Here is a 14,519-nt window from a genome sequence, read left to right as displayed (position 1 = left end):
TCTTTGTTAAGTATGTACCACTATATATGCTTTTAGCTGCTAGGCCTGACTTAAATAAAAATGTTATTACAACTTCAAGATAAAATAATATTCTTTAAATATCATAGTTATTTCTTTAAATATCATAGTTATTTCTTTGTTATTTTTTTTCTCCCTTTGTTACGTGCTTTCTTTCAAGGCAACTCAGCCTTGAAACGCCAAAGCAAACAAAATGCATCATTAGCTGGCGCTCACAATTCTTGGTAACAATGTTAAAAACAACGGGTTTCGCTGGAAAAATAAAAAGTTTAAAAACAAAGGGAGAAAAACCATCAACATAATATATTTTTATATAGTAAATTTGAGTTCTAATTTGAATAGGATAGTTTCAATATTTACATTTTCACATATTAATTCAGTTTTTTTATAAAAAAAACAGTCTAACTCATAGTTAAATATGATACGTGAATTATTATAAATATTCTAATATCTATTTTTTTTATTTCTATAAATAAAATAAAATGTCTTTTACATTTTAAAATTCATGTTTGATATATATAAAGTTTCATATGAAAAAAAAATTATTAAATTAAAAATTTAAATTTTAATAAACATTTTAGTTTATTTAATCTACATTAAATATAATAAAATGTTTGTAAATTACCACTAAAGCAAAAATCTATTAACTAATTATTTTTAAAAAAGTTATATTAAATTTAGGAGGTTTTTGGTAGAGAAGTTTTTTTATTTCCGAGAATTATGATTCCGAGGATTAGGAATCATGAATCCTGACTTGGGAACAAGTAAAATATGTGATTGGTCATAAAAAAAACATTTAGATAAATTTTTTAGAAATTGAAGAGTTATGAAATATTTTACCTGTTATTTTAATTATTTACGAAATTAATAAAAGTAATATGATATTTTTATTGTAGTAAAAGAAAAATTAAACTCAAAAAAATAAGATTGTCACATTTCCACATGAATAAGTTTTTGTGGGAAACTTGTTAAAAGTTATTTCCATGAAACATTGTTTCTCACCAATCATATTTTTTTAAAAAAATAGATACCAAACATGAGAAATTAAGGGGTGTTTGGTTTGGTTATTTTTTGTTTTTATTTTCACTGAAAACAGAAAACAGTGATGAAAATGTGTTTGATTTGATTTCTGAAAACATTTTCAGTGAAAATGAAAACGGGAAACAACTAGAAAATGAAAACAATTTCGTTTTTAGTGTTTTCAGTTGAGTACAGAAACGTCATTTCGGTTAAAATGAAATTGCAGTGACAATGAATGTAATTTTAAGCAAATCTAAATATACAAAAAGACAATAAATCAATATATCATAAGTTTTCAGTATTTTTATTTCATGAAAATAGAAAAATAAGAAATCAAACCAAACATGTTTTCAGAATTCAAATTTTTTAAAAATTAAAACAGTTTTCAGAAAATGAAAATAGAAAATGAAAACAGAAAATGAAAATACAAACCAAACACACCCTAAAATTTTCAATTCAAGATTTAGAGAAAACTCAAAACTTCTTTCCTACCAAAGGTTTCTCTATTGTAATGAATACTCAATACTCAATTAATGCAAAAATAATGGTTATAAAAATGTCCAGAGTATTTAGTTTTTTTTATTTCTTAAAATTGAACATAATTAATAGATAGTTTACAACAACTCATGTATAATGTTAAATCAATTAAACTAAGTTCTCTTAATGTTTGTAGAGTGTTTTGATCACAATCATAGCTGTATCGGTCATATTTATTCTCATTTTTTTACATAATTGAAGAACAAAACTCTGACGTCAATTTTAAACCATAATAAAATCTAGACTAAAATGTAATTTTCGTCTCCTTATTTTTTTATATTTATGCTTTTAGTCCCCTCATTTTTTAATTGAGAGATTTTATCTCCCACTTTTAAAAATTTTACGATTTTAATCATTCATATCATTTACTTTTACAAAATTCATAATTTTAATCTATGCGACCAATTTCAAATGTTAACTTAGACATTCTTTAAATGTTAATAGACACCTGTTTGTTTATTATACAGATGATAAATATTTTTTAAAATTATTTAATTGCTAATAAGCTTAATTTATTAAAAAAGAAATTAAAAAAGCATAGCATCAACAAATATAAAATTGATCAAAAATATTAAAATCATAGATTTTTTATAATTGAGAGACAAAATGTCTCAATTAAAAAATAAAATGATTAAAATTATGAATTTATTAAAAGTAAAAATTAAATGAAGTAAAATCACATATTTAAAAAATAAAAAGAAAAAAAATATATTTTAAGCCTAAAACCAATAAAACAGAAAACAATAAAAAGAGTCAATGCAAATCAGTGAGCGTGGATACTCTTGGATCTACAGTGGGGTTAGTCACGACCAAAGACACTACTGATTATCTAACTCACCCAGCTTATATATATATATATATATATTTTGCTAACATGATAACTACTAAATAATTGTATTATTGATAATAGAAAATAAAATAAAATTATCTTTAAAAATAATTATTTAGCAGTTATTTGTGCTTAATTGTTGTGAATTGATGTTTTGTCAAATCCTGGCTACAGATATAAAAATTGGAGGGACTAAAAGCAAAATGTTGGAGAAATAACGAAGAAAAGAAGAAACTAGCATAAGGCTCAGCCCAACGTCTCGCTCAGCGCGCAGCTCGCACTAAGTGCGATTAGAGACACAGGTGCTAAGCGTGCAACAGGCACTCAGCAGGTAAAACAGAAATAGTACGCGCTAAGCGCGCAACAAGCACTAAGCGGGCAAAATAGAAACAGCACACGCTAAGCGAGAGGAGCTCGCTAAGCACGCGATCCAGTCTACGTTGAGCAAGGAAGGACGCGCTAAGCGAGCCTACGAAGATCCAAAGTCCACTTCAGCAGATATAAATAGAGAGTCAGATCAAGGGGACACGACACACCGAGTCTCAGAGCATTCTCACTACTACCTAAAGCCTGAGAACTCTTCCTTAGGGAATTCTCTCCTCTCTTTGATCATCTTCTCCCTTTCTTTCTTTCACCCCTTCTACTCCATCAATTTCTATACCCTATTCATTGTAAAGTACTCAATGGCTATGAGTGGCTAAACTCCTAATTAGGGCCTAACAGGCCTAAAAGCCAAAGTGATGTATGATGTACTCTTGCTATTTATCAATGCAATACAATGTGTTTTCTATCCTATTGTCTTTTTTGTTTATCTTTCATGCATTATTCATCTTTAGATTCTTTTAGGGATTAGATGTTCGACAGATGGTAACTTCTAAATAAGATTTAAAGAATGTATGCATGCATTAATTTTAGGGGTTAGACGCTCGACAGGGGGTAAGAAAATCATTGCTAGACATAGAATGATAACTTTATGTCCATACATTTAAGCACACGTCTGGAATTCAATCTTCATGCATTTTATTTGTTGAATCTTTTCAAAGGCATTTGAGAGATAAATAAATAAAAGGTTTGTTATTGTGAGACATCAAGGACAAGTAAATGAATAGATGTGGGTAGGATAAATTCACTTGAATTGATAAAAAAAAATCATAAAATCATACATCCTAAGCAGATAAGGCATGCTAGGTTCTAACATTCACATTCCATTGAATTTCCTATCTAATTCTTTTGCTTTTAATTTTTTTGTTTTCTACTATTTATAATTCCTATTATTGTCCCTATTCTTTTTTCTACCCCTCTTTTTAATTATTTTTTCACTTATAAATTGAAAAAATATCCAAGATAAATACAACACAAAATTCCTGAGAAATTTGACACTCAGACTTCCGAAACTTTATTACTTAAATATTTGATACACTTATCAGACAGTTAACATAACACTAACTTATATATTTTAACTGTGAGTGTGATCACTTTATTATTGTCTAAAATGGATCAACGCTTTCACCATTGCCTCTACATAACACTAACTTATATATTTTAACTGTGAGTGTGATCACTTTATTATTGCCTAAAATGGATCAACGCTTTCACCATTGCCTCTACTTTTAACATTGCCAACTAACTAAAAGGGATATAACTCAAAAGAGACCAATTGTTATTTTTGGCTTTATGTGACCCTATGACTTCAGTTCACCTAATGCATGTGAATTATCGGTTTGAATACTATCATGAAATCAGGTGGCTAAAAAAACTAAGGGCGGATGCCAGGTTGCATTGCAACTTGCAAGTGATCGATAAGCAATTATTGCTTCATTTCTATTATTTTAAAAAATAATAATATATAAACATCTTATTATTTTAAATACTTCTCCAACATCTTCTATTTTTCTTAACTCACTTTTCTAATATATCATAAATTCTATTATATCTATATTTTTTTCTCTCTCTCTAATTTAACACTTTTGTATTTTAAAATCTTGGCACCAACTTCGTAACAAATTCAAGCATTGCTTTTCCTTTTACTACTACTAAATTATGCCTTTTGTTTATACAAAAACCTAGGGGCGAAACAACATTCAGGACTTTCTCTGTTTCAGATTTGCTCTTTTGAAACGAAAAGAAGAAGAGTATATTCATTCTACATTTAAGAGTATTAATTTGAAAAAATACATCAAATTTAACTTACTTTGAAAAGAATTGATGTACCTTTACTTTTTACTTTACACATTTAAAAGAGTCAAATCTGTGTATTCCTTAATCTCTTTATGTTGTTTTTTTTTTAAAAATTAACAACTAAAAATTATCAAATAAATATTTTTCTATGATCACAAGTATTTTAAACTCAAATAAATTAAAAAATTTAAACAATATAAATATTTATAAAAATTATTTAAACACATAATAATGTACATAATTGAATTTTAAAAAAAGTAAGATAAATATAAGTGGTTATTTTTTTTAAGAAAGAGTAATAAATATTTTAATGTAAAAGGAATTTAGTCTAAGAATATAATTCATTGAGATTTGAGAAAACAAAATATAACACAATGAAATTAAAAATAACTAATACATTTAAGTTTTTAAAATGATTAAAGATATAAATAAGGATATATAAAGTAGCGTATTGTAAAAGAAAATATAATAAATTATATTTTATTATCAAAATTAAATTTTTTATTTAATAATATTAATAATTATCAGTAGCAATCCATTATTTAACTAAACAAAGAAATTTTCTCCAATAATTACGTTGGTCTACGTAAAGTTAGGTTAAATCTAAATCATATAAGGAATATAGATTTTTATTTATGGATGGAAAAAAATGATAAATAAAAAATACTCTATTAAAGATGATGAATTAAGTTCTCTAGCAAAAATCAATCATCAAGCATATCAATAAATATTTCATATTTATAACATGTTAAAAAAAACACTGTTTTTTGAGAGACATGGAAACAGACAAGTAATAACGACCAAAGATTTGATTCTCAGCTCAAGGGTCACCTTTCTCAAATTTGTTAACATTGTAGTAATTATTATTATTATTATTATTATTTTATCTTTCCTTCTACATTTTATATTGTAGTTCCACCACTGAACATACTCACCAATCTTCAACCTTTATAGATATCTAGAAAGTATTACCCTTCATCAACTCCTTTTAGTGTGGGCCTCACCTGATTGAGAATCTTTGTTATTGTAATTTTATATTCATAGAGAACAATCTATTATTATCGTCGTTACAGAAGAAAATCAAAACCTGGATTTTAAATTATCGTATTATTATTATTATGTAATCAATTTTTATTGGTTGAAGGAATAAACAGTTCTGTTTCTTGTAAGTACGGCTGGAATTTAAATTTTTGTGATAAATAAACAAAAATGATGCATAAAGTCCACGACTAGCTTTTGAATATCAGAGTCTTGAACCCCAAAAAATGGTCCTTCTATTCTATTTCAATCGTAACAATCTACCAAACAAAATTAAAGGGAAACTTCTTATTTTCGGTCATAAAGGGAAGACCTATTTTAGGTTAACAAAACGGGCATTGCACACACATGTCACATGGCAACTTGCATTTCTATATACACAATTTTACTTGTTCAACTTTCTATAGTGTATGGTTCAAAACCCATTATCGCGATAACAATAATATTAATAAAAAAAATTCTCAAAGTTTGACCAATGAAAATTTGATATTCCGTAATCGATATGTTTACGTGATATTCGGTAATCTCTAGCTGCGAGAGCATAATTAAAACGTATATGAAACGGGAGAAACATATCATCGATATTGTCTTGATGCCCAATTGAGATTCTATATTCATGACTCCAAATCAACAAATTTGTTAGTTTGCTATAGTGCCAGTATATTAAACGAGGAGAGACATTGGGGGCATGTTTGGGGAAAGGTTAAAAAGTGGGTTGAAGAAAATTGCCGACACAAAATTGGACTGGGTTAGGGTTAGAGGGAGCATGTAGGACATGCCATTGGGTCCTTATTAAGCCACGAATGGATCTCGTAGGTCACACTGACCCACTTTCCATGAGATTTGCTGTCGGTATAGTGTTCTCGGCGTCTCTACCAAGTTCCCAAACAAAAATACACTACTTTTTTTTAATTACATATATGTTTTATAATATAAGAGACAATTATATTCAACTGGATAAAATTCTTATGAACAGTAATTTTTTAAAAATATTTGGCATAATAACGTATTTAAAATTTAAACAAAACATTTGGTTAAGATAAAATAATATTATGTCAGTTAATTCAGTACTTGTTACTAAAAAAAAATACACTTTTTCGCCCTAATTTGTACTTAATTCATTATCTGCATCCACAGAATTAATTACTACGTTCTAACCAATCTAGACACAATTAATATGACTTGAGTTGATGGCAATAAAAACAAGAAACAGAACAAAAACATTCATTATTTCTTGACTTGCATAAACTCGAAATCTCCACGCTAGATTAAACCCGGTGGGAGACACTTTCCACAAATAGTGTCAATAACATTTTAGTCGCTGCTTGTTATTGAGCGATACTAAGGAGCGTGGACTTCTCGTGACATGGTTGGGGCGGTGGACAAAAGCGCTTTTAAATTAAGCCCATTTATTCAGAGTTTCTGTCTCCTCTCTCTCTCTCTATCTCTCTCTTCTCAACAAACCTTACATTTTTTTCTTCTTTATAGTCAAAATTGTTTCTGCATTACCACGAGGCCCTCTACCCCTTTAGGACTTGCATTATAAATATATATTGACCAACCTTACAACACCACACACCAATTCTCGTCTTCAACAACGTTTCACTCCAAACATAATTCTCTTCTCTTCTCCTTCATACCTTCCTTTAGAAACCAACCTTGTTGTGATAACCTCTTCATTCCTTACTAATAACTACCATCCCAAACACACAAAAAAAGAAAAAAGAATGAGACTTTTGTCCACAAAAGCAACGTGCAATAGTCACGGCCAAGATTCTTCATACTTTCTAGGATGGCAGGAATACGAGAAAAACCCTTATGATGAGGTCCATAATCCCAAAGGGATTATCCAAATGGGTCTCGCAGAGAATCAGGTAATTAATTAAACTTACACATTCATTTTTCTCACAACCCCAATCTTCTACAACGTATAACCTTATAAAAAACTTTATACAAGTATTGTGTAACATTTTGAGTCAATAAAAATAATAATCTTTTTGGAACATTGCAGCTCTCATTCGACCTCCTAGAGTCATGGCTCGCAAAGAACCCTGACGTGGCAGGGTTCAAACGTGACGGCAAATCCATATTCAGAGAACTCGCTCTCTTCCAAGACTACCATGGCCTCCCTTCATTCAAAAAGGCATTGGTGGATTTCATGGCCGAAATCAGAGGAAACAAAGTCACTTTCGACCCCAACCACATCGTTCTCACCGCCGGCGCCACCTCCGCAAACGAAACCTTAATGTTCTGTCTCGCCGAACAAGGCGAAGCATTCCTCCTCCCCACTCCTTATTACCCAGGGTGAGTATTCGTTTCTATTTATAAGAAACAAATCATAGTGTTAAATATATTATTTAAATTACATTCCCCTGACCTTGGTTTATGAACAACTTGTGCAGATTCGACAGAGACCTAAAGTGGAGAACCGGGGTTGAGATTGTTCCAATCCAATGCAACAGTTCCAACAACTTCCAAATCACGGAGGCAGCATTGCAACAAGCCTACGAGGATGCGATGAAGCTCAACCTAAGAGTGAAGGGCGTTTTGGTCACGAACCCGTCAAACCCATTAGGCACCACAATGTCTCGGAGTGAACTGAACCTTCTGGTCGACTTCATCAAAGAGAAAAACGACATTCATTTGATAAGCGACGAGATATACTCCGGCACCGTTTTTAGCTCCCCAGGCTTCGTCAGCGTCATTGAAATTCTCAAGGAACGAAACGACGTCACTGACGGAGACTGGAATAGAGTTCACGTCGTCTATAGTCTCTCAAAAGACTTGGGTTTGCCGGGGTTCCGCGTCGGCGCTATTTACTCCGAAAATGACACCGTGGTTGCCGCGGCGACGAAGATGTCGAGCTTTGGTCTTGTTTCTTCGCAAACGCAGTACCTCCTCTCTGCCATGCTGGGGGACAAGAAGTTCACCAGAAACTACATAGCTGAAAACAAAAAGAGGCTTAAACGACAACAGAAAATGCTCGTTTCGGGGTTATTAAAGACCGGTATTCCTTGCCTCGACAGCAATGCGGGGCTGTTTTGTTGGGTAGACATGAGACAACTTTTGTATTCGAACACGTTCGAGGCGGAGATGGAGCTGTGGAAGAAGATAGTGTACCAAGTTGGGCTGAACATTTCGCCTGGCTCCTCGTGCCATTGCACCGAGCCAGGGTGGTTCCGCGTGTGTTTCGCGAACATGTCCGAGGAGACTCTGGCCTTGGCCATGAAACGCTTGAAGAACTTCGTGGCGGCTGAGTCTCAGAGGAATAGTGGTAGTAATGGTGGTGCTCTGTTCAACAACAATGGAAGCTCCAAGAGAAAGTCACTCACCAAGTGGGTTTTTCGGTTATCGTCTCGCGATCATCGTCGTGAACAAGAAGAACGGTAGCCTGGTCGTAGTCCTTTACGTCGCTCATGCACAAATTCATAAAATTCAATTTTAATTTTTCTTTTTCGGCCTCCCCAATATTTTTGGTGGAGTAGTCCAAAAAGTTGTCCATTTTTTTTTTTCTAAAAAATTAATGTAGAGAGAGAGAGAAAGCACTCTGTCCATGTGGATGTGAAGTGTGTGGGCTTTCTAGTCAGCCTTATTTGTATAATTGTTGTTCCATATCTCAGTCATTAATTCCCCTACCTTCAAAATCTCCTTACTATCACATTAATGAAAAGTTTTATTTATATTGCTATTACTTATTAATCCAAAATCTCCTATCATATGCAAATCTTCTTCGTACAATCAATGACAAGTTTGATTACTTTATAATGTTTGTTAACGTGACCACAGCTTAAATCTTACTACTTTATAGAATATGAGTTTAAATGTTTAATGATCACGACATATTAAATCAGCTTTACACATTTTTTTGACAGTTCAGCTTTACACATTGAATCACAGTTTTGACTGTTAATATAATTAACAAATTTATTGTAATGATATTTTCATGGTAAATAAAAAATAATAAAGAGTTATTTTATAATGTAGAATTACATATAATTTTTTTCATGGGATATTGCAAAGAAACTTAATTATAATTGTGAAGATTGATATGCGATGTTCTGCTATCTTATTGTTATGTGTGCTTGTAGCTTCTTTAATTTGCCATGTGTTGAACACGCACACTTGGTTTCAAGAGCTTACTTGTACGTAATTAACGGCACCGGCGAGATACACGGCTGAGGACGATGGGTTGGGCTGCCGACGTTGACGGCCCGTTATCAACAAACCGACCTTCACACCCATTTCACCGTTTTCAACCATAACATATTTTTCTAGGCGTTTGAGAAGGAGAATTTGCAAAGTGTCGGTCAGAGACAAAAAAAGTCAATAAGGTTTGATATATTTAGAATTTTTGGTATTTGGTAACAATAATTTTTTTTTTCCCGTTTTATGGGTTTTGATTTAAGACAAGGCAGAAGGTAGCTCCACCTTTTTCTCTTGGACCGCAAGAAAGGGCTACTACACAATGTGCTGTAAACCAAGTAAAAATTTGAGTAATTAATTCTATTTGTCCCTGTTTTTCGTTCAATAGGAAAATAGGAAAAAAAGAAATATAGAATAAAGATGGATAATTTTAATATTAAATAGTATAAACTCGATCTGAAATCTGTGGGGGGAGACTTCGAAGTTTGAACAATGGATTAATTACCGTTTTTGAAACCAACTACGCAATCAAAAAGTGCGCTGGAGTTCCTTACAAGAAATCATTTTAAAACTGTCGAAAAAAACTTTGGTTTGTTGAACTTTCTGGGAGTAATCATAAATCATCACTGCTGAAAAAGTGATTTTGTCTCGAACTGATTTTGCGGTGACGAGTACGTGTGTGTGCTGGCTGTTCCTCAACGAATCACAAGCTCTATTGGAGGAGCTTTTTGTTTTGAGTCGCTTTTTCGTGAATTAACAGAGCAAAAAGCTGATTGAATTGATGTTTTGAATTTCTACGAGCTACTACTATGGAATGCCCAAGAAAAACACTACCTAATTACATTCGCAGTTCACCCACACACAGATGACACGTTCACGTAATTGACGCATTGAATGAAAATGTGCAATCACATGTGTCACTTCCACACGATAGCCCAGGTTCAACAGTCTCGTATATATATATTTTTTTCTTTTAGAGTATAGATATATCGTCCTGATGAGATAATCCTGCTGTTTTTTTTTTTTTACGTTGATTCAGCTTTTACTATACTGAAAAAAAAATTAAGAAAATTTTCAGTTTTATTTATGATTACAAAAATGTTATCTTACTTTTCTGTCAAACTTTAAAGACTTGTAAAAATAATAAAAACAAAATAGTAGTAGCACTACCTAATCAATGAATAGAATATTTTGAAAATAAATTATTGTATCAAATTAGTAAATAGATCCCTAATCTTCCTACTTGTCTATGCCCATGTTAGCAGCAGACCCTGCCTTTATAACTTCCGTTATGGCCATGAGTTCACACTTGAACAATATAATACATAATCTCCCCTACAAGTCTACAGCGCACTCATACAATTGTTAAAGCACCAACCTATCATAAACTAGGGTATAGTATTCTGTATTATTTACTAGATAATAATATGCGTATAAAAAAACAAATATTATTCATGTATTCCAAATTGACCTTGCATAATAACAAAACAACATGGAGTGGATACATATATAGGATATTCTCCTTCCAATTCAAATCGAATCTACTAACGACTTTGCTGATTTTTTAAATAAATAACCTTTAATTTATATAACTGGTGTATTTTGATAATGTCAAGAACTTACGAAAATGTTTCTTTTTTAATTTATTCTACACCTAAAGATTAATTCCTTTTACAACAACAATAATCTAAAGATAAATTCCATTTAAAGTATACAAAATCATGCAATTTGTTAATTTGTTTGTTTTATTTAGATAACTGGCGAAAGAATGAACTTGAATTTCCGGATCATGCCAAACAAATTTTAGGCTAAAATATTGCCTGTAAAGCGATTGCGATGCTAGGAGTCAAAATCTGGAAGGTGGAAGGCCATTCTAAATTGAAATGTAATGCAAGAATGTTGAAACTTACATTTAGCAGCCATTGAACATGGATCCGAGTGTCTTTGCTTGTGATCACTCAAATATATCTACTATATAAAACTAGTTATAAATAATTTTACAATATTTATTACAGCTTCACTTATGTTGTACTTCAATTCAACTTTTAATTTTTTTCTCACCTTAGAGATCACATATGTCTTCAATTTATTAGGTCGTAACTGTTGTTTGACCCAAAAAATTTTTAAACACACATAATGAAAATCAAATACAGAAAAATTCTTCTGCTAAATAAATATTCTCACACATGAGTTAAGACTACAATCTTAAAGAACTAAAGCCGTGTTCTATACGAAAAAAGCACTACTATAATATAATCACTAGAATTAATGTAAAGAGCGTGATCATAATAGTAATTGGGAGAGAGTTTTGAGAGGGAAGAAGGGAGGGCGAGAGAGATGTGTAAAATGAATCAGAATTATCTAATTTCTCGTATAGTTACAATATTTATAGATCGTTATAGGTCTTTGACAGAAAAATTAGTTGTCATGTGTCGCTTAATATTCGCGTTTTTTATCCTATGTCGGTGGTTTTATATACGTCGGACTTAACACATCTAATGTTGGGATAATCCCCGTAACAAGAACTGAAACCGTGTTTGTATAATAAAGAATAGAATTTCATTTTCTGATTTTTTTTTATAATTATATCTTTTATAGTAAATTAATGAGAGACAATTAACTCCATTGACAGATTCATAACGTAACCTTTAATCAATTATAAAAAGGTAACAACATTGCTTACGTCGGAAACAATCACACTTTTTATCTTAAAAATTAAAAAAATTGGAGTGTCATATTTCATATATATTTTGTCAATTCAATATCTTGATCGCATGTAGACAGGTGTCAATAATCGAGGTCGCTGGTTGCCTTGAGAAACTTAAAATTTAATTTGCTGTATCTCATGGGCTATGTTACGACTTGTAGATGGGGACTGAGGATCCACTTGAACTAATAAGATATTGCCGTATTAGTGTGTATGTAATTATATATTATTAAGATCTCATTACTTCTCAATAAAAGATTTAAGTCTTTTATTTCTTAATTTCTGATTTTCTTAGTCTAGTATTTTAAAAAATAAATAAATGTTATTAATTGCTTACGACCTTAATTATATACCACCCCATCATCCTTACATGTGAAGAAAAGCTTTCCAAGCTTCAAGACTTCATTAATTATTAATGGCAGACTCGTAGAGCAATATAATATGTTAAATTAACAAATTATGGTTATATTGATCGAGTTTATAAAATTTTAAGCTTTGGGAATTTTGGTCGATTTCAACATTCTTGTCAACTATATGCATGTGCCGAAGAAGTTAAATAATCTTTTTGCTACAAATACGCCTTCACTTTGAACAATTAATGCTCTGTGGTACAACTAACTAACATATCATGAGGTTCGTTTCTGGTAGGTTTGAGTATGATTATATAATCAAGTATTAAAAATATTTGTTCTTCTCATAAAATAATTATCGTCCCATGGAACACAAAACAGAAAACATGTCAACACGGTTTTCTGTTAAGATTTGTAGAACGAGTCTCAGATTTCGGACGGCAGCTGAACATGAAGTATATCTATTGCATTTTGGAGAATCCAAATATATACAATATCATCTAAGACTAAAGATCAATATAAAAGCTTGTTGAACGATAATTCTAGTTATCCCCACATCCAAGGGGGCCACCACTTCAAGATTTTCTTCTGTGATTCGATTATAATCTTAGCTACTTGTGATGATTGATCGATCAAATGAATTTTTTTTTGCATTAATCATTTGTTATATATAGAGAGAGATGTGCACATACACTAAATTACTAATTAATGATATAGAAAAGAGAAAACAAATCAAAGCGGAAGTTCTATTTTAGAAGAAGAAAAAATGTAATTAAAGAAAATGGCATAATGATTATTAGTGATTGATTGACTTTTTATATTGGATATGATATGCCTAAATATGTTTAGACATCAACAATACGCTGAGAAATTAATCACCCACCCAATACGTGTCACCTTGACACTTGAGAGATTAAAATAACAACATATATATGAACACTATACGCTATTGCACCGAATTTCTGAGATAATTATATATGCATATTATAAAAGCATTAATATTAGTTAATGATGTAATAATGAATGTTTTTTTTTATTATAATGTAATTATTGATGCGGAATATATATTCACCGACCGATTTAACTAATGATTAATCTTGGTCTAAAAATTTAATTACTTTTAATTGGGGCATCCCTCCTACATTAATTATGTTTATTAGTAATTAGTGTAAATTATATAAATTATTTGATTTCATCCTATATTATAGGTGGGAATCTAATTATTCTTAGATCAATTTCTCTCCCAATAATATAGAAGGAAATCTAATTACTCTGGGACTGGGAGCAATTTTTGATAGAATTACTATGTTCAATCGCTCTTTGTAAATATAATATTTCAATAACTTAACTTTTCAGTTATTATTTTATTAAATAGATTAAATCTAAAAATTTTCATTAAATTTTAACGCTTCATTAAATAAATCCAATTTAACATAGAATATATACTTTTTTTAAAATATAATTAAATGTCGACTCTAAAATTTTGTCTAATTAAAAATGGCCAAATTAGTTAAATTTTGGTATACATAATTATTGAAATAATATGAAAATATTCAATAATTGAATTATTCAAATATACATATAGAATAAGTTATTAAAAAGAGTAACTTTACAAAAAAAAAAAGAAGTAAATATGACACACACACATATTATTCAAAAGTTATATAATGTTGGAAATAAAAAAATATTATAAATAGTG

The 14,519-nt window shown here is 30.7% G+C and overlaps 1 protein-coding gene across 1 annotated transcript; it reads left to right on the top strand.

Annotated features, from left to right (window-relative positions):
• Window positions 1–7,112: 7,112 nt before the first annotated feature.
• On the top strand, window positions 7,113–9,311 carry LOC100791928 (1-aminocyclopropane-1-carboxylate synthase 3). Its single transcript, XM_006600844.4, has 3 exons — window positions 7,113–7,494; window positions 7,632–7,924; window positions 8,023–9,311. The coding sequence occupies exons 1-3, from the start codon at window positions 7,348–7,350 to the stop codon at window positions 9,008–9,010; spliced, it is 1,428 nt and encodes a 475-aa protein (XP_006600907.1). The 5' UTR covers window positions 7,113–7,347; the 3' UTR covers window positions 9,011–9,311.
• Window positions 9,312–14,519: the final 5,208 nt, after the last annotated feature.

The sequence above is a fragment of the Glycine max genome, chromosome 17 (genome assembly GCF_000004515.6).
Source record: "Glycine max cultivar Williams 82 chromosome 17, Glycine_max_v4.0, whole genome shotgun sequence".
In the NCBI taxonomy this organism is placed as follows: Eukaryota; Viridiplantae; Streptophyta; class Magnoliopsida; order Fabales; family Fabaceae; genus Glycine; species Glycine max.
This window is presented reverse-complemented; position numbering and strand designations above follow the sequence as displayed.

Excerpts from the sequence above, each read along its gene's own strand:
- LOC100791928 (XM_006600844.4), top strand. The coding sequence starts at position 7,348 with ATGAGACTTTTGTCCACAAAAGCAACGTGCAATAGTCACGGCCAAGAT. Across the intron at positions 7,495-7,631 it reads TGGGTCTCGCAGAGAATCAG|CTCTCATTCGACCTCCTAGA; the intron begins GTAATTAATTAA and ends GGAACATTGCAG. Across the intron at positions 7,925-8,022 it reads CCCACTCCTTATTACCCAGG|ATTCGACAGAGACCTAAAGT; the intron begins GTGAGTATTCGT and ends CAACTTGTGCAG.